Source organism: Lipomyces doorenjongii, assembly GCF_038497915.1.
Source record: "Lipomyces doorenjongii strain NRRL Y-27504 unplaced genomic scaffold V1508scaffold_7, whole genome shotgun sequence".
Taxonomy (NCBI): Eukaryota; Fungi; Ascomycota; class Lipomycetes; order Lipomycetales; family Lipomycetaceae; genus Lipomyces; species Lipomyces doorenjongii.
In genome coordinates, this window is record NW_027118074.1 from 70,739 (window position 1) to 93,647 (window position 22,909).

The 22,909-nt window shown below is 48.1% G+C and overlaps 10 protein-coding genes across 10 annotated transcripts; 8 read left to right on the top strand and 2 right to left on the bottom strand.

Annotated features, from left to right (window-relative positions):
- Positions 1-21: 21 nt before the first annotated feature.
- On the top strand, positions 22-3,376 carry V1508DRAFT_365744 (WD40-repeat-containing domain protein). Its single transcript, XM_066937342.1, has 4 exons — positions 22-239; positions 298-644; positions 695-2,481; positions 2,534-3,376. The coding sequence occupies exons 1-4, from the start codon at positions 124-126 to the stop codon at positions 3,182-3,184; spliced, it is 2,901 nt and encodes a 966-aa protein (XP_066797814.1). The 5' UTR covers positions 22-123; the 3' UTR covers positions 3,185-3,376.
- A 365-nt stretch (positions 3,377-3,741) lies between these two features.
- On the top strand, positions 3,742-5,221 carry V1508DRAFT_261928 (uncharacterized protein). Its single transcript, XM_066936437.1, has 4 exons — positions 3,742-4,143; positions 4,361-4,566; positions 4,651-4,840; positions 4,902-5,221. Exons 1-4 carry the CDS (start codon positions 3,947-3,949, stop codon positions 5,089-5,091), a joined length of 783 nt encoding a protein of 260 aa, XP_066797815.1. The 5' UTR covers positions 3,742-3,946; the 3' UTR covers positions 5,092-5,221.
- A 578-nt stretch (positions 5,222-5,799) lies between these two features.
- Positions 5,800-7,607, top strand: V1508DRAFT_411314 (kinase-like domain-containing protein). The gene is made up of 4 exons (XM_066939445.1): positions 5,800-6,148; positions 6,220-6,296; positions 6,357-6,365; positions 6,422-7,607. The coding sequence occupies exons 2-4, from the start codon at positions 6,277-6,279 to the stop codon at positions 7,368-7,370; spliced, it is 978 nt and encodes a 325-aa protein (XP_066797816.1). The 5' UTR covers positions 5,800-6,148; positions 6,220-6,276; the 3' UTR covers positions 7,371-7,607.
- Positions 7,608-7,821: 214 nt separating this feature from the next.
- Positions 7,822-10,631, top strand: V1508DRAFT_411319 (uncharacterized protein). The gene is made up of 4 exons (XM_066939446.1): positions 7,822-8,293; positions 8,344-9,067; positions 9,124-9,799; positions 9,852-10,631. The coding sequence occupies exons 1-4, from the start codon at positions 7,937-7,939 to the stop codon at positions 10,477-10,479; spliced, it is 2,385 nt and encodes a 794-aa protein (XP_066797817.1). The 5' UTR covers positions 7,822-7,936; the 3' UTR covers positions 10,480-10,631.
- Positions 10,565-11,443, bottom strand: V1508DRAFT_411321 (6-O-methylguanine DNA methyltransferase). The gene has a single exon (XM_066939447.1). It carries the CDS (start codon positions 11,347-11,349, stop codon positions 10,648-10,650), a length of 702 nt encoding a protein of 233 aa, XP_066797818.1. The 5' UTR covers positions 11,350-11,443; the 3' UTR covers positions 10,565-10,647.
- Positions 11,444-11,532: 89 nt separating this feature from the next.
- Positions 11,533-13,266, top strand: V1508DRAFT_262012 (uncharacterized protein). The gene is made up of 4 exons (XM_066936439.1): positions 11,533-11,881; positions 11,931-12,026; positions 12,077-12,512; positions 12,563-13,266. The coding sequence occupies exons 1-4, from the start codon at positions 11,624-11,626 to the stop codon at positions 13,042-13,044; spliced, it is 1,272 nt and encodes a 423-aa protein (XP_066797819.1). The 5' UTR covers positions 11,533-11,623; the 3' UTR covers positions 13,045-13,266.
- A 991-nt stretch (positions 13,267-14,257) lies between these two features.
- On the top strand, positions 14,258-16,264 carry V1508DRAFT_349920 (uncharacterized protein; the record flags this gene model as incomplete). Its single annotated transcript, XM_066936771.1, has 3 exons — positions 14,258-14,812; positions 14,881-15,049; positions 15,105-16,264. The coding sequence occupies 3 exons, from the start codon at positions 14,258-14,260 to the stop codon at positions 16,262-16,264; spliced, it is 1,884 nt and encodes a 627-aa protein (XP_066797820.1).
- A 119-nt stretch (positions 16,265-16,383) lies between these two features.
- V1508DRAFT_261999 (uncharacterized protein) lies at positions 16,384-16,867 on the top strand. The gene has a single exon (XM_066936438.1). The coding sequence runs from the start codon at positions 16,503-16,505 to the stop codon at positions 16,821-16,823; it is 321 nt and encodes a 106-aa protein (XP_066797821.1). The 5' UTR covers positions 16,384-16,502; the 3' UTR covers positions 16,824-16,867.
- A 459-nt stretch (positions 16,868-17,326) lies between these two features.
- On the top strand, positions 17,327-18,689 carry V1508DRAFT_459944 (uncharacterized protein). Its single transcript, XM_066942757.1, has 2 exons — positions 17,327-17,500; positions 17,551-18,689. The coding sequence occupies exons 1-2, from the start codon at positions 17,428-17,430 to the stop codon at positions 18,360-18,362; spliced, it is 885 nt and encodes a 294-aa protein (XP_066797822.1). The 5' UTR covers positions 17,327-17,427; the 3' UTR covers positions 18,363-18,689.
- Positions 18,690-21,517: 2,828 nt separating this feature from the next.
- V1508DRAFT_402477 (kinase-like domain-containing protein) lies at positions 21,518-22,759 on the bottom strand (the record flags this gene model as incomplete). The annotated part of the gene is made up of 5 exons (XM_066938489.1): positions 21,518-21,575; positions 21,598-22,213; positions 22,285-22,390; positions 22,446-22,576; positions 22,648-22,759. 5 exons carry the CDS (start codon positions 22,757-22,759, stop codon positions 21,518-21,520), a joined length of 1,023 nt encoding a protein of 340 aa, XP_066797823.1.
- Positions 22,760-22,909: the final 150 nt, after the last annotated feature.

The window sequence follows — 22,909 nt, forward strand, 5'->3', positions numbered from 1 at the left end:
TCAGCCGTGCATCCGAACTCTCATGGATCCCACTATTCTTACTTTGAACATACCAATGATCATTAAATTGATCTAGCAAGCAGCTCGCTGTGCAGGTTAGTTGATTAGATTGGACAGGCTAGTATGTCTTTTGAGCGGCAGCTCTTGGACCGTGAGCTTGATCGCGGCACCGCGATCAAGCGAATATACTCGTCCCGGAAGTGGGTAGCCGATCTTGAGCTCACGCATCAGCTGTATGGGTATGTATAATTCCAAATAATTTATGCCACTGTTCGAGTTAGTGCTGACGGTATTAAGTCACACGGGTTGTGTCAACTCCCTCTGCTGGTCGTCCGATGGACAATTCCTCGCTTCTGGCAGCGACGACACGCATATCAATATTTACAATACTGACGCCCCTTCTTATCCGCTTAAGTTACGGTTTCCGACTGGTCATTCGAATAACATCTTTTCTATCAAGTTTATGCCGCAGACGAATAATAGCGTTATAGTTTCTGCGGCTGGAGATAGTGAGGTCCGAGTATTTGATATCAATGAAGGGGCCGCCAAACGGCGAGATGTTTTTCGGTGCTATGCGGACCGTGTTAAGAGAATTGTTCCTGATGGCAATAATCCTCATACATTTTTGACTTGTAGTGAAGATGGTACGTTTTCGGTAGGATTCGTCTGACGGTCGTACACTAACAAATGGCAGGAGATGTCCGGCACATTGATCTACGACAACCTAGCCGATATTACACGGCAGACTCTGCGCCGCCGCCCTTGATTTCATACCGTGATTATCGGATCTCACTAAACGCATTAACCATGGCACCGTCGCAGCCTCAATATTTAGTAATTGGCGGATCACATTGGGCCCTATTCCTTCACGACCGAAGATTCTTGGCGCGGGATATCAAAGCGACTTGGGGCATGCCGACGGATCCAGACAAGAGCACACAGTGTGTCAGACGGTTCGGACCTAGGAGTAAACGTGGTCATCATGTCACGAGCGCGAGGTTCTCGACCGCACACCCGAGTGAGCTGTTGGGAAGCTGGTCCGCAGAAGGGATCTACTTGTTTAATATTCATTCTGGTGGTCCGTTACTTGAAGACGTGAGCGGTATAATGGCCTCAACTAACTCTAAGCCAAAATATAATCCCCGAGCTAGCAGTGCGGGTAGTGGACGAAGTAGTGTAAGCTCTGAACATGGGGAGGCAATGTCTACTAGTCCAGGTTCTCCAACAGGAAGGAAGCGGCGTCGTAATTCATATAGTGCGGTTTCTGAGGATCGATTGGTGGACGGCACACCGCCAAGTAGCCCCAATTTGCAGCATCTAAAAAGGACGTTTAGGCAGCTCCGAGTCAATTTCTTCAAGCACCAGGATTTCCCATCATCAACGCGAGAAGCGGACGCATTATTGCAACAATTCGCCAACTACCACCTTCCGTTAAACTTGGCTCAATTTGAAGTTTACAAACTTGTAGTCGCAATAGCGACGTTTCTTCGTCGGCGCGAGGCCAGTATTACCAATCGCTATCAAACGCGAGAGCGCCGTCGAATACATGGCCGCCGTAGTGTGGGTGCCGTGAACCCAGATGAGGAAGTTGACGCGTCTGACTCTGAGGAAGAATGGCCGGAGCCAAAAGTGGCAGCTGGATGGTCTCCACGATATGACGTGATGAGATGTCTTTTTCAACATGGCTTTAATCTGCCGTCTCGGAAACGTACCATCCCGCCTCCACATCGCGATATCTTCAATAGAGAGCAGTATGACAATCAGGATCCATTAGTACACCCGGATAGATGTGCGAATACGGTTCTATATCAGTCTGAATATCTCATGATTCAGGTGTTGCATGCTGATGTCGAGTGTCCCACTATTCCGATACGAGAGTGGTGGAGTGTGATTGTCGCACTACTCAAGATCGAAGCTACGAAAATCACGGATGACCTGCTGAATGAAGCGTTTGGACCGCACTGGTTCGATAGAATGGAGGAAATTGATGTTAACATGTCGCGTTACGATCCTTTGGCTGCGGCACAAGGTCCTCGTTATCACGAGGCGGAGGAGGATACATCTGCTGCTGCTATTTCTGACTCCGCAGGAGGTCTGTCCGAAGTTGCAGTTAGCGTGGATGACGAATTCGAAGAGGACTATGAACTCCCTGAAGAATCGGACGACGCAGAGTTCACGAACAGATACGACAATGATGGCGACGAGTCCAATAGTCAACCTGGAGCTTCATCTGGCGATATAGATGTAGATGAGGAAGACGGGTATCAAATGGACAGAGTAGATTTGGAAGACAATCATTACGAATACCAAGGCTATGATGACGACGGCGAGGATGAATTGGGCGAGCTCGATATTGACGATGAAGACGGTACTCCCTGGCTGCGCTATACTATCAACGGCCAAGGGCCATCAAGCGCCGAAGGTGACGTTCCATTTGTCGCTCCTTTAAATGTATTCCGAGGACATTGCAATGTTCAAACTGTACGTAAATGTTTATCGTAGATGTAGGTGGTTCAGCTAACTTGTGGACCAGGTTAAGGATGTGAACTTCTTCGGCGCGGATGACGAGTATGTCATGTCTGGCTCCGATAGTGGTCATCTGTTTCTGTGGGATAAGTCAAATGGACGGATTGTGCAAATACTGGACGCCGATACAGAAATTGTTAACGTTATGCAACCACATCCGCACATCCCTCAGGTTGCCGTGTCAGGAATCGACCGAACCATCAAGATATTCAGTCCTTACAGTCTAGATTATAATCCCAAGCCACATATCCGACGGGGGCATACGGGGCAACGAGCTTCAGTTAGGCTCTTGGATCGAGTGGAGGCGTTTGAGACGTATGTCGAGACATATCCCAAGCCTGCGGACTCTCGCAAAGCTTACTCAACACATTCATCCAATGAAGAGGAGAGTGACGAAGATCTAGAGCGCGCTCAGAAGTTGGAAGAGGAACTTGTCGCCCCACGAAAATTTCTTGGTCCGTCGCGGACTAAATTGAGTGATGAGTACAGTATTGTGGCCACCAATGAGCAGAATTCGCGGCAGGGAATGGTGGATACAGGATTTACTAGGCACATTCTGGCTGACCTTGCTGTACGGATTAGGCAGGGCGGTGGTGGTGACGGTGACGTGGTAACCTTGTGGAATGACAATGAAGAAGGGGAATGCGTCATTACATAGGTATAGATACGAGGCATGAATTAATGCGGGAAATAATTGTTTGGAAGTGTTTGGAGGGGTAATTAATGAATCCTGCGATGGTTTCGGAGTTAGCTGTTTATTCGTACTATATGTTCTTAGGAATTTGATGTTGGTAGTACAGGAGTTAGCTAGTGTACGTCAAAATAATCTACTTATTAATTCCGTCCGGAACATCTGAGCAATGCTAAGCCTTGATGATCACTGAAGCGGTAAAGATTGTTTTAAATTTCTTACTGGTCGTGTTCAGTATCTATGTCACCACTGAGCCCGAACCCAATGCCTCGTCTATGTGTACTTTTGGTGTGATGAGCACTGCTGATAGCGATCTTCATGGGAAAACACCTAGCCGAAAGGCTGACTCCAGAAGAAGAGTGACAGAACCAACTGCGTAAAATCAATTTCATCGTGCTTCAGCACCTCGACTAGAGCTAGCCCAATTAGGAAATTCACGTGAAACTAACTGTTTATGGTCAACAACGACGTAATATATTAGAGCATAGCATGTTGTGCGATTGTGCCTCCCGCTTCGAGATTGAAAGGGCATAAATATCATGTCGCTGGTGCGTTTTCTACTGCCGGCACCGATCGGTGCATGGACAAAATGCTTCCTGATTGAGCATGCATGCAAACAGCCTATAGTACATTGCTTCACTCCGACCTTCGACTTTTAGTCCTACGCCTTAGTCCTGCTCTGTCCTACTATCCCTCAGCTATTTGTCCATTTCTTCCTACTTCTCCGCCATGCCGACTCTACCGTCCATCTACGTCTTTAACGACGCCGACGCCATGGCGCCTGCATTGGCCGAGTATATCTTGCAAGCGCAGGCCGCTGCTCTCCAGCGTCACGATGCATTCAAGATCGGCGTCTCCGGCGGCTCGCTCGTCGCCAACTTGCGCAAGGCTCTCTTGCATATCGAGGGAGTCGAATGGGGCAAATGGTATGTGCTCTGAACATGCATTGGGAGTTCATCTTCGGTAATCGCGGTTCGATCAGGCCTGAATGGGTACGGGCATGTCTGCGCCGTGATATCTGCTATGACGATCGTCCCGTAATCCACGAACCAACGTCAATTGCGCGCAATGCCTCGCGACATCAGCCAGTTGATCGGTTACGAGATATTTTGTGATCGGGTGTGATATTAATTTGTGTTTTAGGCAAATATTTTTTGCAGACGAGCGACTTGTGCCTCTCGACGACCCAGAAAGCAATTACGGACTATTGAAGAAAGATCTACTTGAATACCTTCCCGAAGGAACACCCCAGCCAACCGTTTTTCACGTTGATACAGCCCTGCTTGATGATGCCCTCGAGGCGGCCGATGCGTACGAGAAGGTGTTAATTAAGAGTTTTGCTGCAAAGGGTGCGTATTTCACCGCAATTTCCTTCACATTCCATTGGACGCTATTTGTCGAGATTTGCATACTGACATCAAGCATTTCTCTAGACTCCGTCAGACTGCCGTCATTTGATCTCCTACTTCTGGGATGCGGTCCGGATGGTCATACTTGCTCCCTATTCCCCGGACATGAATTATTACGAGAGAATGTGGCCTGGGTTGCGGCGATTGAGGATTCACCAAAGCCTCCTCCAAGACGAATTACGCTCACTCTTCCCGTTGTTACGCACTCTCTAAGGTGGGCTAGAACTATAAGAACATTGTGAATTTGCGGCGTAGCATCTAACGAGTCGATGTAGAATTGCTTTTGTCGCGACCGGTGGATCGAAGGCGGAGGTATTGAAAACGATTTTTGAAGATCCTGATGCTGGTTTACCATGCAGCCTTGTCAACGAAGGCGCCCGCGGCAAAGTTACCTGGTTCGTGGATGCCCCTGCAGTGCAGGGTGTCGCTATCCAGAAGAAAGAATGGAAGAGCCCGTCATTATAAGCGAAGTTTTCTAGCCAGATGAAAGAAGAGATTATTGAAAATGCGAAGATGCGTATGGAATTCTTCGTTTGATTTATAACATATTTTCGCGCGATACGAAATTTCGAAGCAGAGTGAATTTTATATTATGGGCTGTCAACAAGAGGTTACGACCAATATTATTTCTATTAATACTATTATTATTATTATATATATGGTGTGATGTAAGTATTTGGCAGGGTATATTTGTGTTTGATTATTTAGGAGAGCGCTCAACTGGGTAATATAGTGGCGGAATTAGTATATGATATACATTGAAAGTGGAGCAGTTTGATTTGGATATGGCATGGAAATGGACTTTTATCATCAAGGGCGGGGACATCGCCATTCGGTTGGACATTTCGTTGCAATCCTAAATGACTATGTTACAAATTTGTCTTCTTTATTTTCGCCTATACATATTATGACATTCAATTTTGTTCTTGTCCGTTGTCTGGTTTGATATTCTTTAATAGCCACTTGTCTGTCGATCATTGACGAATGTATCAATCACACAATTTCACGAGGACCTTGGTGTCGTGTATGACAAATTTTCGAGTGTTCTATGTCAGAAATGACATACAGTACGAATGTAGATTTGAGTGTTATCAAATGGTTTATGCTCGGCGTGTTCCGGTGTGTTAAACATTTCCTCCCAGCGTGCTCGCGGCTTCGCACCCAGGGAAACGTTCAACACGGCAATCAATTTTGAACGACACAGCAATCGCAACAACTAGCACTATCTTAATTGCTGCGGGGGAAGTTCTCTCAAGACAACTAGTCTCTCCGCCACTACTTTGACCACTTCACTATAGCGAGGACCGACACCGGCATTACCCGTGTCGACTGTGTTTCCAGACTGGCATCCGAACCACCATACCGTCCATCCTTACCCTCCTCGTCATCCGCCACTGGCCCCACTTCACAGCAGCTACAGCAGCGTCAAGTAGAATACCTTAGTGCTACTTCCCCTACTGCTCCGCAGCCACAGAGGCAACTTCCGTCGCAGGTCTCTACCTTCCTACACAGTGATTCCGAGGTACGTTTTCTCCGACCGGGATTAGATCGTAGGAGTTCTGGGAGAATAAGATATTAACGGCACCGCTATAGGGCGCGGGCTACCCGTCATCTTCGACTCCATTTCCGAGCTCTAGTAGCGCTGGCCGAATGTCTGGCAGTTCGTCACAGTATGCAAATAAGCATTCATTTTTGGTGTTGTGCATGTATGCATGCTAATAATAATTTAGGTACCAACAGTGTGTAGCCCACCTATATCGTCCAACAAGCGACGTGAACGCTAACATAGCTACAGGCTTGAGAAGCTGGGAGAAGGGACTTATGCGACAGTTTACAAGGGCCGTAATCGTACCACTGGCGAGCTTGTCGCGCTGAAAGAGATCAACCTCGACAGCGAAGAAGGCACTCCTTCTACCGCTATACGCGAGATCTCGCTTATGAAAGAACTCAAGCATGAGAATGTTGTGCCACTTTACGACGTCATTCACACAGAGAGCAAGTTAAATCTGGTGTTTGAGTATATGGATAAAGATCTCAAAAGGTACATGGACAGCCGAGGAGACCATGGTGCGCTGGACTACTCCACTATTAAGTCGTTCATGCATCAGCTGCTGCAGGGCATTGCCTTCTGTCACGATAACCGGGTATTACATCGTGATCTGAAACCGCAGAATTTGCTGATCAACAATAAAGGTCAGCTGAAACTGGGTGACTTTGGTCTAGCTAGAGCGTTCGGTATTCCGGTAAACACTTTCTCCAACGAAGTTGTCACACTGTGGTACCGTGCGCCAGATGTCCTACTCGGATCGCGAACGTATTCGACGTCGATTGATATGTGGTCTGCTGGATGCATTATGGCCGAGATGTACACTGGGCGCCCTCTTTTCCCGGGAACGACGAACGAGGACCAGCTACAAAAAATTTTCAGACTAATGGGTACACCAAACGAGCGAAGCTGGCCTAATATTTCACAGCTTCCAAATTACAGATCGAATTTCCCTGTGTATGCTACCCAAGACCTGCACACCATTCTCCCTCAGATCGATCCGTTAGGTCTCGACTTGCTGTGCTCCATGCTACAGTTACGGCCAGAGAACAGATTATCAGCTCGGGACGCATTGAAGCATCCGTGGTTTACCGAATATAACACCCCTCGACGACCACCGCAGGGATTAGACATGCCAATGCTTCCATCAACAGGACTTATGGGTCCCCCACAATTGCCATCAACTTATGGCATGTAATTATTTGATATGTGAAAGCCATAAAATGATTTGGAAATGGTGATTGTAGGTTCGTTCTTCTTATTTTCAATTGCGTTTATATTTTGCTAGTACGTTCGTATATTAAGTGGAATTTTGTATGGGGTGACTAAAGTCTCGTGTAAATCGGCGGTATCCGTATATCATCGTGAATGCAATTTGTCGAATTTAGCCTAGGTTTAGCGGTATTACATCAAATATACGTAATCCACATTTTAATTCGCAGACCATAAATTTCATTTAACGAGCGCTGCCTCAACTCCGTAGTGCTATTACTACATCGTTCCTGAACGCTACAGGACGAACCTTCCCGAACACACTGCGGAGCCTAACAGAATAACCGGGATACTGTAGTTACCAGATAACCCTAACCGTAATTTCGAAAGGCACATGTTTCAGTACAAGCCCCCCGCCTCTACGCCGCAGAGTTCGCGGTCATATATGAAGACGGCCCGGCTCCAAATTCATTGCTGTAATCGCCGCAGGCCACCCCTATTATTTCAATTATATATGTGAATAGTAGGTAGAGCCTCATCTGAATAGGGATCATGAACTCAGACGCCTACTCACTGATTCGAACACATCGCACTGCACAATTCGTGGTTCGCGACGACTGTAGCGAGAACGAGCACTTTTCATACCACAGTCCGCAGAATGACGTCGCTAACCAAGTCAACTTGCTAGATCGGTACCCTAATGAGTCGCTGATTGAACGAAGGATGAGCAGACCGGATGGACGATTTTTAATGCCCGCGCAGCCTGCGAGATTGAATGTTATGTTTCCGCTGGGGCATTCTGACGGAGATTTGGATGAGGGACAGGGCACATTGGAGTATCAATTTTTTAGAAGGGAGCAGAGGGATAGATCCGGTGCATCACCGGAGACGTTGGCCGCTATTTCTGAGGTATGTACTGGGTCGATATCCTGGTGTACTGTAGGTAACAATAGTTTCAGTACTTGAATTCCCCGGACACGAGTTCCTGTAAGGACGTGAAAGTCAAAGTCTTCAGTACTTATAAATCCTCTGATTCGAACAAAGAGAATGTTGACCCAGACCTCGACTTTGGCATGCCAGTACGCGATCCAGGTCTAGTATATGACTTACCGGCATCAGATTACGTGGCAAGTAATTTGATCGATGAGGATTTCGAGCCTTTACCGCCGCCGTTTGATATGAGCGAGTCTATATCAGAGATTAATTACGATCCACCATCATTTCGAAAAATGCTGAGTACATCGACTGTCAAAGATCTTCAAGACATTAGACTCCGCCCTACTCGACATGCCAATACAGGCGGCAATATGTACGACTATAGTCAAGCTGGATCACAGATTTCTAGTGTAGAGTTTGCTACACAACCTCACATGTATGCGAATTACAATTCGGAGAGGCATCGACAACTCATTGCGGACTTGGGGTATCAACGAGCAGCCAGTTTTTCAACCCATGTGTCCGGAACAGTTACTGGTAAATATGACACATTCTTGGCTGGCGAGTACGTGAAAAGGCCAGTTTTAAGGAGTCGCAAATTCAGCCTGAAGTTGAATATTGATTCTAACAAAGGGTATTTGGGTGGAACGTCCTTGGACGGTGAGATCTGTATCAAGCTCAAGCGATTGAAGGAAAATGAAACAGTTCACATCTCGAGAGTCGAGGTCGCGACCGTGTGCGTTGAAGGTGTGTATACTCCCCTTTCGGTACGTTATTACCTCTCTTTTGACACTATATTATAGAAGTGGGATCGTCGAAACGTATTATCGATTCCCGCAAGCTATTCATGAGCTCCGATGTCGACATTTGTAACGGTGGTCTGAACGTGATTTCATTCAGCGCGAAACTGCCAAAGAATTTCGGACCGGGTTATTTCGCCGGCCCACGTGCAAAGATTAGGTACTTAGTGTTCCTGTGCGCGAGTGCCGATCAACATGACATCTATCGGCTCCTCCGCACATCAGAAGAAATCAAGTTTTATAATGCAACGAATGTAGAGCATCCGACTTCGCTTCGTGTCTCTCGCGTGGCTACTAAGACTGACAATGTGCGGTTTGTGGGGTGCGGATCAGTCAGTATAAAGGTTGAATCTGCGCAAGATTATTTTGAGGCTGGGAAATACTGTTATTTGCGAACTAATGTCTTTAATCATTCGTCGAGTGTAGTGAGCAAGTTAAAGATGAGTGTTGTTAGGTGTATCGAATATTTAGATTCAGCACGTCGGACGCGAAAAACACAGGAGAGAGTTATTGCAAGTTCTACTTTCAAGGCAAGTAGAGACGGATGGCCAAAAGTCGAGCCCATGATGCAGGCGGCGTATACCTCGGCGGTAAGAATACCTGAGCTTGCTGTGTCTATCATTAGCAGCGGCTTTCGTGTTGATTATCACGTTGACGTGTCTGTTGGTGGATCATTACGGTAAGTCGGGCGTCGACTCTTTACGGAGGTTTGTCTATTTACGACTATGTAGGCAATACGTGATTGCAAGATTCCCGTTAACTGTTGTTTATAAGCCCGATAGATCTGCCCCGTTGACAGGGAGTACCGAACGTTTGCTGTGTCAAGCGCCAGGGCTTTTTAACAGTCCCGAGTTGCCGAACACTTTGAGGGAGCTCGGCCCCAACCTGCCATGTCAACGGGACAGAGACACGTTAAGTCACAATGCGGATAGATTCTACTGCCGCAAGTCCATTGAAGACGTGCCGATGCAGAAGAATAATTTTGGGTCAACGGAGCCGGTTATTGAATCTAGGGAGCGACTCCAGACGCACAATGTTGTTTTGCGACGGGATGTCAAGGGGAATAACGGAGTGGACGGCTTTTACAGTATGCGGTCGATGCAGGATAGGGCACAGCTTGCGCGTGCGGCTAATGATCGCTTGAGGCAGTTGTTAAAGCCAATGGTTGATCATGCGAGAACAGAACGGCAGCGAGCTAGTGACGATACTGAGAAATTGCATGACTGGGACTGTGTGGAATGCAATATGCCCGCAGTAAATGACAATTCAATACTTGCTGTTCCAACTGTTGCTGTGACTAAGTCGACGGATGATGTTCCTATTCGTGTTCCTGTTGATAATTCCATATGTTTTGTTTGACGCTGAGTTCTGTTTGGTACTGATTATTGACCATGCTCACTTATACGACGCATGGGAACGTCAGCTTAAGTTGATTACTGTCATGATGTTGCGAGTATCCATATTGGTCATATACATTAATAAACATTTCCGTAGGCATGAGCCAAAGTAAATCTCAAGAGTCCACATTTACACCGCCAACCTGCGCGCAGCAAGTGTCATCAATCCCCCTCCAAGTTCCCAGTCCAACAATTTCTCTTTCCGCCACCGCTCCCATCTATACCCGCTGGTGTCATTCTTGTGTGTCGTCGGTCCTCGACGAACAACTCGGTGGCAGGGAACAAGTAACGCGATGCGATTATATGCGCAAGCATTTCCTATTGCACGACTATGTCCAATGTCGCCGAACAACTTCATAGAGAGATCTTGATATGAACGGCATTCCGTGCGCGGACATTCCGAAATTAGATATTGCCATACTTTCCGTTGAAATTCTGTACCGTGGGATAAATCCACGCCTCCAACACTCTCCACAAATTCGGCGTCCGACATAGGCTCTACTGCATTCCGTGGAAATGTATCCTCGTCCTCACCAGTTTCAATCAAGGGACCGCTGCGGGGGTTGACGTATCGCTGAATTACCCGAGCGAGAATGTCATGTAAATCAGACGCCTTCGGGGCCGGAGTGAATGTCCACGGTCGTCGAGTTCGGTGATCAAAAGTATTCCGCATCTCAAGCTTCAGCTTAGGGATGCTTGAGCCTATAGCGAGGTACTTTATCGGCTTCTTAGACGAAGACCGTGACAACTCGCGCGCAATGAGGAGGTAATCAAGCGGAGTGCACTCGGAAACTGCGTATTCGACAGTGGAAACGATATTATTTTTGGGCATCTGGGACCTTGTCAGCAAAGTGAGTTAATAAATTACGAACGACTCGACGTGTCCATCGATCTGTTAAATATTCACGAAAAGATGTGACTAATGGAAATTTCCTTGAATTCTGGAAATGAATACGCATGACGCGATGATTGTCACGTGATTGCGTGTGAATTTTGTACTGGTTTCCCGAAATGGATGACAACAAACGTCACAACGCAGACCTCGCGACAGCAGCGGAAGTAGAGCAAAATTTGCACTCATTGTTGATGTGGCGTTTTGATGAAGGATGGGGTTTAATGGAATACGAATTCCATCTAGATTTTCTGGGATAAAGCGGAGCCCGGGTGACGACTTTGCAGGTGGCAATAGTTTGCGTAACGATCTCGAAGATTACAATGATGAAGGTTTTATCGACGCGTTTAAGATACACTCCGATAAGGTATATCAATTTACAGATGATATGGTTGATGACAAAGGGCGGATAGAAGACAAGATGAGGAGACCGGGAAGGACATATCGTCGGAATCAAAGTGATCAGATTAGCGTAAGCGATGGTTGTTGATCATACACTGGAAAATATTGATTATCATTAGAATTACAAGGTGCAAAATTTCAGACAAAGGTCAGATTTCTGCGATACACTTGACGTCATGCGGATGCGCGATAATAGGGTGTATGTCATTAAGACGGTACGTGTTCACACAGTATGTAATTGTAAGTAAAAGCTAACATTTTATAGATTAGTAAGAAACGTCTAGCAGTGACACAAGCCAACTCGCGCATGAAATTGTCAGTTGAATTTTTTGCGGCCGCTCTACACTCTTTGTCGAACATTCCAAGAAACGAGATGCCTCGGGTTGTTCTTCCTCGCAGGATATTTGAAGATCTTGAAGCCGTTTATTTTGTATTCGATTATTATGCTGCTGTACAGAGTGATGCTATATCCAGGGCCGAGATGACGCAGCTTTATTTGGAAGTGGAGAGGTTTATTCGCGGCCTAGGATATCGGGTGCGGAATGCGAAGACGATGGAATTGGCGAAGCAGGCTGGACGAATCTGTCTTGTTGTGGAGCTTGGAGCCGTCATGAGGGTCGAAGATAAGGCACCGATAGATGCGAATGTGAATAGTCTAAGGCTCGACTCACCAATGGTAACTAATAGTCAAAAACCCCACGGTATGGTGTACGTGTCTGGGCTACTCGTGGTAGTTACTAATTACAAATAGGATTGGCTCGACCCACCACTCGTTTTGACGATCCTGTTCTTCAGAGGTACTGGATGGACATGAGCAATATACCGTACACGTCGACTAGCACGTCGCAATGCAAGATGGAGGCATGTGATGGCAGAATCGGCCTGTATTTCTACAGCGACAGCCAGCACTTTGAGGTAGTTTCAACTGTAGACAACGGCATCCGCGTGGAAATCAGGAGCGACAACAAGATAGCCGAGACCTACGCCCTTGCTGACCTTCCGCTGCAGCATTTGGCACGCTACCGGTACGCGCGACGCTTGGTGGCCTGCATCCGGCGGCATAGGGTGTGCGTCGAGGTCAACTCCGGCACGCGACGGTCACGTCTTTACGCAGACGGCCGTTTCGAGGACATCGACGCCGTTGACGGCATAACCCGGCCCGGAACCACCCGTGCTAACAATGACACTCGGATCAGGGCCCAATGCGAGCGGCTGCTGCGTGATGCGCGATGACGTCGGCGGCGGAGCAGTCTGAAACTGTTGCACGTGCGCACAACCGGCTAATAGCGGTACACTTGAGAATCTTATGCAGTACGAATTCGCAGATATGCCACAAGTTTCGCACCGACTTCATGTTAAATCAGGTACTTCCGCAGATTGGATTCCCCCCTTCTTTCCTGTTGCCTGATAGGCAATACTCCGTCGACGCTGCCATTGATGGCAAGATTGCCGAATTACTAGAATGGAGCTTTGACTATAACAGCTCACGCAGATTCAAATTCAAAGAACAGCTCGTAGAGGAAGTGCACCAGCAGGGAACCAGACGGTGCCATGCAGGAACGCGAATTAGTGGGGGCTAGCGCGGGGGAGGCGGAGCGGAAAGACAAAAAAGCTCCGCTCCGAAGTACCGTTAGATATTCATAAATGTAAAATATATAGAGGGCGCACCCCAAATAGTCATATCTGGAACAGCATATTTAGGGACGGTTGATGATGCAGAGGACAGACGACAGATTCATATAGAGGGCTTGCTTCGCTGTTGCTGATAATAATATGAATGTGATAGTTATATTTGTAGAAGCAGTTCCAGTCGTTTGTGTAATCTGTGATATCCATTCTATCCGTAAATACCGGAATGATAGTGCTATATTAGGATAGTTTGCAGCGATAATACTACTTTTGTCGACCCAGCTGATCGCAGAAAATAGCACCGTGGCTACCTTGAGCTGGCGGCGGGTGGAACAGTCGTCACGAGTCGCGTAGGGACCGCATCAGTGGCTGGCAGCCGCACCCCCTTGAATTGGCTGATGCCGCCATGCCTGAATCTGACCAAAGTGTACTTATAATAAAATACCTCGGCACGTAATTACTTAAAATATTCTGTACGTGGTGATTCGTGCAGATCAGGATTTGCAGACCGACGGCCACGCGATATTGACGCACTGCTTGGGGGAGGCGAGGGAAGAGGCGGGGCCAATATTACGGCGAAGTGCGTGTTGCTGCAACAGCGTAAACTGTGTGTACGAGTCCGCAACGCCCACATTAACTCTCCTTCCTTGTCCACTCTCCACGATAACTATTCCTCACAATCCAAAAACAATCATATTCGATCCACTCGCATTCCACCTATTACTGTTCTGTTATCTTCGTTACATCTACTCACCATCATAATCAACAAACGCATACACGGGACTCGGTCTGTCTGCGGTCGACCAAAATGGACACCATGTCTAGATCCAACCCAGCGACCCCCTCTCCTTCTAAGTCGGGCCCCCGCCCCTCATCGCCAGAGCTGCGGCAAAAGAACAACACTCCCACGCCAACATTGACAATCGTCTCCTCAAATTCACTCAATCTCCCATTTCCATCACCCTCAGTTTCGGGGGACAGGTCAGACGCGAATGCTGCGACTGCTAACTCGCCATTCGTAGTCGCATCATCGTCATCCCCGCCGGCTCTAATATCATCCTCCGAATCGCAAACCACATCGATCTCATCTAGTCAGACCTCGTCCACGACCTCAAATCAGCAGCCCGCATTTATTGATCCCGACTTGCAGTCAACTTCAAATTCGTCGCAGAACGGTCTATCGGGCGGACAACGAACTCACGATTCTTACACAAAGCGTCAACAGCACCAACAGCAGTTCGCAGTGACCCAGCAACTGTACCAGCGACCGCAGCTCGCAAGTCTGGCTACAATGCAGGGTCTTCCTGTGCCACTGTCGCAGCATGTCGTGCCGCAGAACGAGTCAGGTCACTATGTGATCTCGGTTTCTAACGTAGGTTTCGATTCGATAACTTATCTATGCCATAACTGGAGTTCTGGTGTTCTGACGTGTCCTGTTAGCTTCCTTATATTGTCCGCTGGCAGGAACTCAAGGATCTCGTCAAGGAGATCATTCCAAACCACCTCATCGTTCGATCAGAGGTCTTTACCGTCGACAACAACAACAGGAGATCACACGGTGTTGGTAGCATAACAGTAAGAGGTCGTGAGACTGCACTTAAGACTGTCCGTAAGTAGCGATGTGACTGAAACTTCCATATCCCGACCTACGCTAAACAACACAGAATTTTTGGACGGCTACGAATGGCACACACGGACGCTCTCTGCGGCTTTGATGTCGCCCTCTATAGTCGTCCCATATCCGTCTGCCACCCAACCACTGGCACCGGCCTTTGCCCCAATGGTGTTCCAGCCACCAGTCATACCTCCCTTAGCACAGGGTCAATCGCCAAATATGCAGCATGCACAGCCACCGCAGCAATCCCGATCTCGAATGCATTCCACTCCTCCTATGGCTAGCACGGCTACCGGGCAGATTCCGTCCCAGATGCCCTATGCTATTCCGCCATCCCCTGTCATGCCTGTTCCGGTTTTGGGCCAGTATCCTGCTGAATTCTATAACTCACATACACCACCATCATCATCTCCTTCTCTTGCTTCATTCTCCGAATTCTCACAGAATTATTATCATCATCGCGGCCACCAAACAGTCGACAAGCGGAAAGTCTTTATCGGTAATATTCCGTTCAACTCTGAATGGCGTGATCTGAAAGAATTCGTGCAAACAGCCGGTAAAGTTGTCCGGGTCGACATTATTAACAACACCGAAGGACAATCTCGTGGTTTCGCGATCGCCATCTTTGAAACTGAGGATGATGCGCAGCATGCAATTGACGTGTTCAACGGAGTTGAGTTTGAGGGTCGCATATTGACTGTGCGACTTGATCGGTACCCTGAAACGCGGGCCTCTAACTCTGCCGCTCATCCGTCTTCTGCGTCGTCTGCACAAGCGTCCGCTTCGTCCTCGAGATTTTCTTCGCCGGGCATGAAGAATAATAGCTACGGCGGCAGCGTGAAACACAACAAGAAAGACTACGGCAATCAACATGCAAATTACAATTACAACGCGTATGACAACGGTATCCCAGTGACCACATACTGGGGCGCACCGGCATTGAGCATGTCGCCTGCGTTCCAGAATATGCAGGCGGCGCAATTCCAAGGTGTTCCTATCATGACTCCTGCTGGTGTAAGCCAGCTGCCATATAGATATGGCTCTGCACCGCAACTGCAGGCCCAGATGGCCCAGTTGCAGTTGCAGGGGCAATATCAGATGATGCAATCGCCCATGATGCCGTCACCATTGATACAGCCAGTTCCGCCGCCTGCGCCTCCACAGCAGTCTATTTCTCATCCAGCGCAAGCGTCTCAGCATCAGCAGTAGGCAATTAATCGAATTTGTCATATTTGGCTCACCATACTGGCTATGACGGGCTTTGTGTGCACAGGACACAGGACAGAGGACACATTCGCAGCAGACTTTGTTAGATAGATTTGGTTAGGGCAAAATGGTTATAGAATCGGAGTTATCGTTTACCTCATTTCGTCTATTTCATTCGCACAGTGCTTCGCTGCTTCGCAGTTGACTGGACTCCTAGCGAAGCTACGAGGGCATATCCGTCATGTGTTATTTGTTTGCATGGAGCGAGTTACCATGTTGTATTATTCGGAGACAAAAAGATCGGTGGGTAAAAAGTTATGTCTTATTAATCCGTTTCCTGTTTTTCTTTGTTTCGCAGGCGTCATTAATCATTCGGTCACATACACAGAGGGCGATGCAAAAATTTAGGTGGAGTGTATGCGCATCAGTTTGTATCTTTGATTCTACTAATTATGTTTGCTACGGATTTTACGTTAAGTTATATATTCTTGTATTGTTGCAATATCTACTCTTCCTACTTATTTTCTTGATTAGAACCTATGATGGTATTTATGCCGAGTAGACCCAAGAGATTGCGCTTCTCACGCTCGGTGTTATCGGCCGTCGGTGTAGGAATGCCTCGAAGGAACTGGTCATTTCGCAAATCGACATTAGTAGCATATGCTTGCTGAAGTGTGCAAAGTTACGGGCCCAAATGATGTCTGAAAGCACATTGTGATTATTTGTATTCTGTGATAAGCAGACAAAGCCGGAGGTAAGAATTAGCTACATTAGTCAGTGTGGCCCGCCCGGCCCGCCCGGCACAACGTCGGCGTTGGAGAACCGGATTTACGAAGGGTCCTCAGCCGCGTCCCAAGATCACAGTCGGCACGGTATCAAGTCAAACAAAACAATTTTAAATTCTAATTCCTGAATCCTCATAAATCCGCGTACGAATAAATAGCCTGTCGAGCTAAGCGGGTCGCAGAAAAAAATGACCGCGGAGATTAGTAAGCGCGTCCGATTGTGGAAGCTTGTCAACTTCACTATTGCCACCCACTTTAGCTTGACTCTTATTATTCCAGTACCTATTTATTGCTGTTGCTCCGGTACAACCGCTTACCCAGTTGTATCCACGGCATTGCGATCTATCATATTGTGAATTCTCAATTGCGACCACTGACAGCATGACCGATTTCGGAATCAACAACCTCTTCAGTGTCGATGGTCTGGTCTGCGTCGTAACCGGCGGCGGTACCGGTACGTCTATCCACTCACTTTTACTCAATTCAAGCTGACAAAAGTACCAGGTATTGGCCTCATGATGGCCACCGCCCTCGAAAACAACGGCGCGATAGTATACATCATTGGCCGCCGCCTGAGCGTGCTCGAGAACGCTGTCAAGATGTATTCCAAACATGGCAACATGTTCGCTATCCAAGGCGACGTTACATCCAAGGAGGATCTTCTACGCGCTACAGGCATCATCAAGGAAAAGTCCGGACACGTAGATTTACTGGTGGTGAACTCGGGCGTGATGTCGGAGCCATTGAATGATTTCACGCCAGAGATAAAGAATGACGTGAAGGCGTTGTCAGAGTTTTGGATGAACAAGTCGCAGGAGGATTGGGGACGTACGTTCAACGTCAATGTCACATCCGTGTTCTTCACGACGGTCGCGTTTTTAGAGTTGTTGGATTTAGGGAATAAAAAGCGGGAGCAGGGCAAGCCGACCTCACAGGTTGTCGTCACGGGCTCGATAGCTGGGTTCATGCGCATCACACCGTTCGCGTTTACGTATAATGTTTCCAAGGCGGCGACTATGCACCTCGGCAAGATGCTCGCGACGTTTTTTGTCGACTATGACATTCGCGTAAATATCCTTGCGCCGGGAATGTACCCTTCCCAGATGACAGGCGGCCCGAGCGGCACGATCGATGCCAATAACAAGATCCATCTGGATGCATACCCGCCAGAGGTCATCCCGTTACGGAGAGCAGGGAACGAGGAGGAGATGGGCGGCGCGATCTTGTATCTTGCATCCGCCGCAGGTGGGTATTCAACCGGATCCGTCCTCGTTACTGATGGTGGCCGATTGTCGAAGTTCCCAGCGGTATATTAACTTTTACTGAGATGGGCTATTATTGAATGCTGTTTGCTTTGTAATGGTTAGATTTTATTTGGATATGAGGATCAATAGAAACAAGTAATCCCATCGCTCTGATTAAGTCATTATCTCACAGCTCTTTCCTTAGGCAACATCCCAGAGATTCCGCTGTGCACGTTTCAGGTATTCCAGAAATACTTGCAATTGATTCTAACTGACTAAAGCATAGACTAGAGTCTAGAGAGAATATAATCCAGGTTACTGCAATAGCCAAATAAGGTCCTCCAACACCACCAGCTATACCCATTTACTTATGTCATTCACAAATATAAGAAACCGTACTATCATTGGGTTTCGCCACGGTCAACGACCAATAAAATGATCAAAGTAACAAATAGACGACTCATTATGATTGCACACATCACAAAAACCGATATCTAAACCCACAAAAAGTAAATGTATACGATACAAATGTCCAAACTGACGCATGAATATCAAGGATAAAAATTACCCACGAGCCTGGTTGGCCCTACTTATATCAACTCACATCAACCCTATTGCTCAAAAATGCTAATATATACGATTAAATACGCACTACAAATACTTGTAAGAACACCATGCAATATAATATGACAGAACTAGCCATGTTTAGACTCTACCTTCCACCCGCCGCCGGCGACTCGAGCTAGCCGAACTAGATCCTCCGGCATCGCTGCCCTCGGTATTAAGATCCATATCCCGAATCTTAACTTCAACTTGTTCGAGCCCGGAAAGACTTGGATATCGTTTGTTAAAAGTAGCCTGCCAATCGCCGTCGCCGACTGTATTCGGAGGCTGTGCCGACTGCGTATTGATCAATGGTGATATTAGCGGCTTTTCCACACGCTTCGGTGATGCAGACTGTAGCTGAGCTGGCTTGGGTGGTGGCGATGGTTTGTTGTCTATCGGGACGGTGCCCATGTCGGATTTGTGAGATGCATGGACAGGACGAAGTTGCTTTGGTAGTTGAGACTTCGACGATTCACTAGCTTTGAGTTCAAGCTGTGGGACTTGCGAGGTCTGCCGGTCGTGCGGGAAGTGACTGTATGACGTGTGATGCGTGTTTTGTCGCCCGTGCGCCAAGAATTTCGCTTCGTCAAACTCCTTGCCGGCAATTTCGCGATCGCCGAGCCCCATATCGGATCCCATACGCTCTGCATCAACGTGACTAATTGGCTCAATAATGACGTACATCTCGCCAACTTTGTGATCCGCGACGCCACCTATAGTTATTGCGCGATTAGATCCGTTACCGGCAGAATCATCTTCATTATTTGACTCGACATCGGTATAATGACCGTATCCGGATGCAGTGCGTGTAACCGGTGAACTTTGGCTCTGAGCTAGGAGTTGCTGGACTCGATTCTGAATACTGGTCGCACGTGGTCTGCCTGCGGATGCTACTGCTGGTCCTGGCGCGGAGTTTATGGTTGCAATCCGTGGCTCAGCCTTTGCCGCGATTGTTGGAGACTTGGCTGGCACAAGAGGCTTTTCTGGCGAAACCGAGCGCGCGCTGTCCATCGATGGACGAGCAGACTTTGGTGGTGGTTCTTTAATCCCTGAGGGCGCGGGCGCACCATCTATCGACGAACGGCTGTGTTTCGCTGGTGGTACACGAGATGCAAGATCAGTAGGTAATCGACGTCCACGTTCTGCAGCTGGCTCCTTTTCTCGTCTCTGCTCCTGGGAAATAATCCTTCGCTCAATCGCATCGCGAACAGGCGAGGGAATCTCGTCTGACTTGACTTCCCAGGATTCATTCGTACCCGTGGTACCTGTGTTCGTAACACTAACACTCTCCTTCTTCTCGATGTCTGGAGGAGTCTGTGCTCGCTTACCGCCAGACATACTCCGCCGAAAAAGCTTACCCGAAGAAGGACGAGTTGTACGACCAAACTTAAAGCTATCCTTCTTCTTTTCAGGACTCGGCATCCGGCGATCCGACCCAGTATTTTGCTGCTGCTCGAACTTTCGAAATGCATCACCAAACTTGCCGGCCAATTTCACAGACATACTACCCTTCTTGCCATGTTTATGCACAGTCGAACCAACGCTGATACTCCGCGGCTCAAGTCCAGCCTGTGGAGCCGCGGATGGAGGAATAGTCTTCGATCCGTAATCCACGACCCTGGAACCACCCATGTCTAATGACTTTAGGAATTCCACGTTGGACTCGACATGGTCGTTAATCTGACGCTCTCCAGTGGCAGACGGACGCAGGCTAGATTCATATGCCGAATGTGCTGATCCAGTAGGGCTTGCGGGTCCGCTGCGACTGCCGATGCTTCGCAGAAAGTCCATGCTTGAATCCAAAAACATGCTGACAGGCCGAGCTTTTCCTGAGTTGGATGAGGTAGAAGATGGCCGGCGTGGGAACAAAAAGCTGCTGGATCTGGACCCGGCGTTGATCTCTGCAGACGGTCGTCGCGACCATGATGGCGTGATGCCCCGAGAAGGAGCTCGAATCGGCACACATTCGGTCCTAGAACTTGGTCGTGAATTTGAGGCTGAGCGAGGCATTTCCTCGGACGATATTATTGGATATGACGAATGCGACCGAGAATGACGACCACCTGAAAATTCTCGGCGCTGGAGAATTTCAGGCGAAGTCACTGCGCCAGTCGAGACCGTTACTGGTCTCTGAGGCTGTGGTTGTTGAAGAGATGAAATGCTAACTCCCGACATCGAACGGTCGCTTTCGAAGCTCGGACGCGTCGGGAAAGTTGCCTGTGACTGATCAAACGACATTGATGGGCGCTCCGGACTGCTGTCCAGACTATACTGTGAAGGTCGCCGTAGAGGTGTCGGTCTCAGATTAATGACTTCAATCGATGGGAACCGATTAGAGATGGCAGCGTCAGCATCGTCAATGTCAGCAGTATTTGGTGGTGAAGGTGAGGGCGATGGCGGTGGTAAATAGGATGGACGCTGGTTTGAGTCTGACTCGGAGTGTACAGGTTGAGGTCGCTTAGGCTGTGGAGGTGGCTGCTGGGTGGATTTCGACGCCTGCTTCGATGGTGGCGGAAGGCGCCCGCGCCGCATCGGCGTGATATCGGGAATTACCTGCTGCTGGACAGTTGGCTTCTCGTATTTAATCACATTGACGGACCCCGAGGCTTGCTTATTTGCGGTTACGGCGATTGGTGGTGGCATCCGTCGTCGATCCTCATCCGCGCGGTATGCATATTTCTGAGATAAATTTTAGTATAACGCCACGACAGAGACAACGACAAGAACCCATACGTCTTTGATGGGGACCTCGACCCCACGCATGGAGCAGACCTCTTTCAAAACCAGATAAATATTTGGCCGATCGCGAGGATTCTCGCGTAGCATTACAGTTATCAGCCCTTTGATCCGTTCTGAATAAGGGGGATGTGGCGGAAATTTGAACGTCGCGTTCAAAATTGCTAATTGGCCCTGTTCCTCAAACGGTGTTGTGTAATAGCACAGCTTGTACAGTAAAACACCCAATGCCCATATATCTGATTTCTCGTCAATTGGTAGCCGCCTGTATACATCGACCATCTCGGGCGACCGATACTGCATCGTCGTGTGCCGCTGAATATCATCTTCAATCATTCTGCATTCCGTTCCAGTCATACCCGGCCCAATAACCCTAGAGGACGACCCGAAATCGCAAACTTTGCAGTGACCATCTCCTGATATTAACACATTTTCAACCTTAAGATCACGGTGTATCAGTGGTGGTTCTAGATAATGCATGCAGGCTACACCCTCCACCACGTCACTAAAAATATTTAAAATTTCACTTTCTGTGAACCGATCCTGGAGTCTAGTATTCATGAAATCTATCAATCCGCCACCTATAGAGTAGAGAACAAGATGTCAGTACAAGCTTTCGCTTACACGAGCAACTGCTTCGAGGGTGACGCACCAGAGCAGTATTCCATTAACAAGAAGACTTCGTATCCACCGGCTTTGAGATGCGATGCGTGGGAGTCAATGTAGCTGACAACATTTCTGTGTCCTCTCAGACGTCTCTGTACCGCTAAATATTAGCAAATCAATCGTATGCAAACAAAAAGAATTGACTACCATAGTGTCGACTTCTGTTCGTAAAGTGCCTAGACTCTCCTTATCAGGAACAGCCACTCGCTTCAGAACAGCCGTGTCAGTTCCATTGACATTGCGATCCAGTTGTACAACGTAAACATGAGCGAATCCGCCTGAAATTATGGTTGCGATGTTAGCATGTTGGTACACTGGCGTCTTACGCCATGCGGATCTCAGCACGTACCCTCGGACAAATACCGCTCAATTGTAACGTTGTGTGAGCCCACTACTAATGGAGTCCCCGGCGGATATGTACCAGGCGGGATAGTGAGACCACCGCCGTTTGCATATGGCATCTGGTAGGCCGGCTGGTGATGGACTACATGCTGGGGATGAACAGCCTGCGGCTGCGTAGCATATTGTTGTTGCCCAGGACCAGCAGCATATACCTGTGCCATAGCGAATCCTGTGGAAAATACCAAGATGTATTGAGTAGAAATACACCA

Coding starts and splice junctions, on each gene's coding strand:
- V1508DRAFT_365744 (XM_066937342.1), top strand. CDS start 124: ATGTCTTTTGAGCGGCAGCTCTTGGACCGTGAGCTTGATCGCGGCACC. Junction 240..297: donor CTCACGCATCAGCTGTATGG/GTATGTATAATT, acceptor GACGGTATTAAG/TCACACGGGTTGTGTCAACT. Junction 2,482..2,533: donor GACATTGCAATGTTCAAACT/GTACGTAAATGT, acceptor CTTGTGGACCAG/GTTAAGGATGTGAACTTCTT.
- V1508DRAFT_261928 (XM_066936437.1), top strand. CDS start 3,947: ATGCCGACTCTACCGTCCATCTACGTCTTTAACGACGCCGACGCCATG. Junction 4,567..4,650: donor TAAGAGTTTTGCTGCAAAGG/GTGCGTATTTCA, acceptor GCATTTCTCTAG/ACTCCGTCAGACTGCCGTCA. Junction 4,841..4,901: donor GTTGTTACGCACTCTCTAAG/GTGGGCTAGAAC, acceptor GAGTCGATGTAG/AATTGCTTTTGTCGCGACCG.
- V1508DRAFT_411314 (XM_066939445.1), top strand. CDS start 6,277: ATGTCTGGCAGTTCGTCACA.
- V1508DRAFT_411319 (XM_066939446.1), top strand. CDS start 7,937: ATGAACTCAGACGCCTACTCACTGATTCGAACACATCGCACTGCACAA. Junction 9,068..9,123: donor CGCGACCGTGTGCGTTGAAG/GTGTGTATACTC, acceptor ACTATATTATAG/AAGTGGGATCGTCGAAACGT. Junction 9,800..9,851: donor TCTGTTGGTGGATCATTACG/GTAAGTCGGGCG, acceptor ACGACTATGTAG/GCAATACGTGATTGCAAGAT.
- V1508DRAFT_411321 (XM_066939447.1), bottom strand. CDS start 11,349: ATGCCCAAAAATAATATCGTTTCCACTGTCGAATACGCAGTTTCCGAG.
- V1508DRAFT_262012 (XM_066936439.1), top strand. CDS start 11,624: ATGGGGTTTAATGGAATACGAATTCCATCTAGATTTTCTGGGATAAAG. Junction 11,882..11,930: donor ATCAAAGTGATCAGATTAGC/GTAAGCGATGGT, acceptor GATTATCATTAG/AATTACAAGGTGCAAAATTT. Junction 12,513..12,562: donor TAATAGTCAAAAACCCCACG/GTATGGTGTACG, acceptor AATTACAAATAG/GATTGGCTCGACCCACCACT.
- V1508DRAFT_261999 (XM_066936438.1), top strand. CDS start 16,503: ATGTGTTATTTGTTTGCATGGAGCGAGTTACCATGTTGTATTATTCGG.
- V1508DRAFT_459944 (XM_066942757.1), top strand. CDS start 17,428: ATGACCGATTTCGGAATCAACAACCTCTTCAGTGTCGATGGTCTGGTC. Junction 17,501..17,550: donor CGTAACCGGCGGCGGTACCG/GTACGTCTATCC, acceptor CAAAAGTACCAG/GTATTGGCCTCATGATGGCC.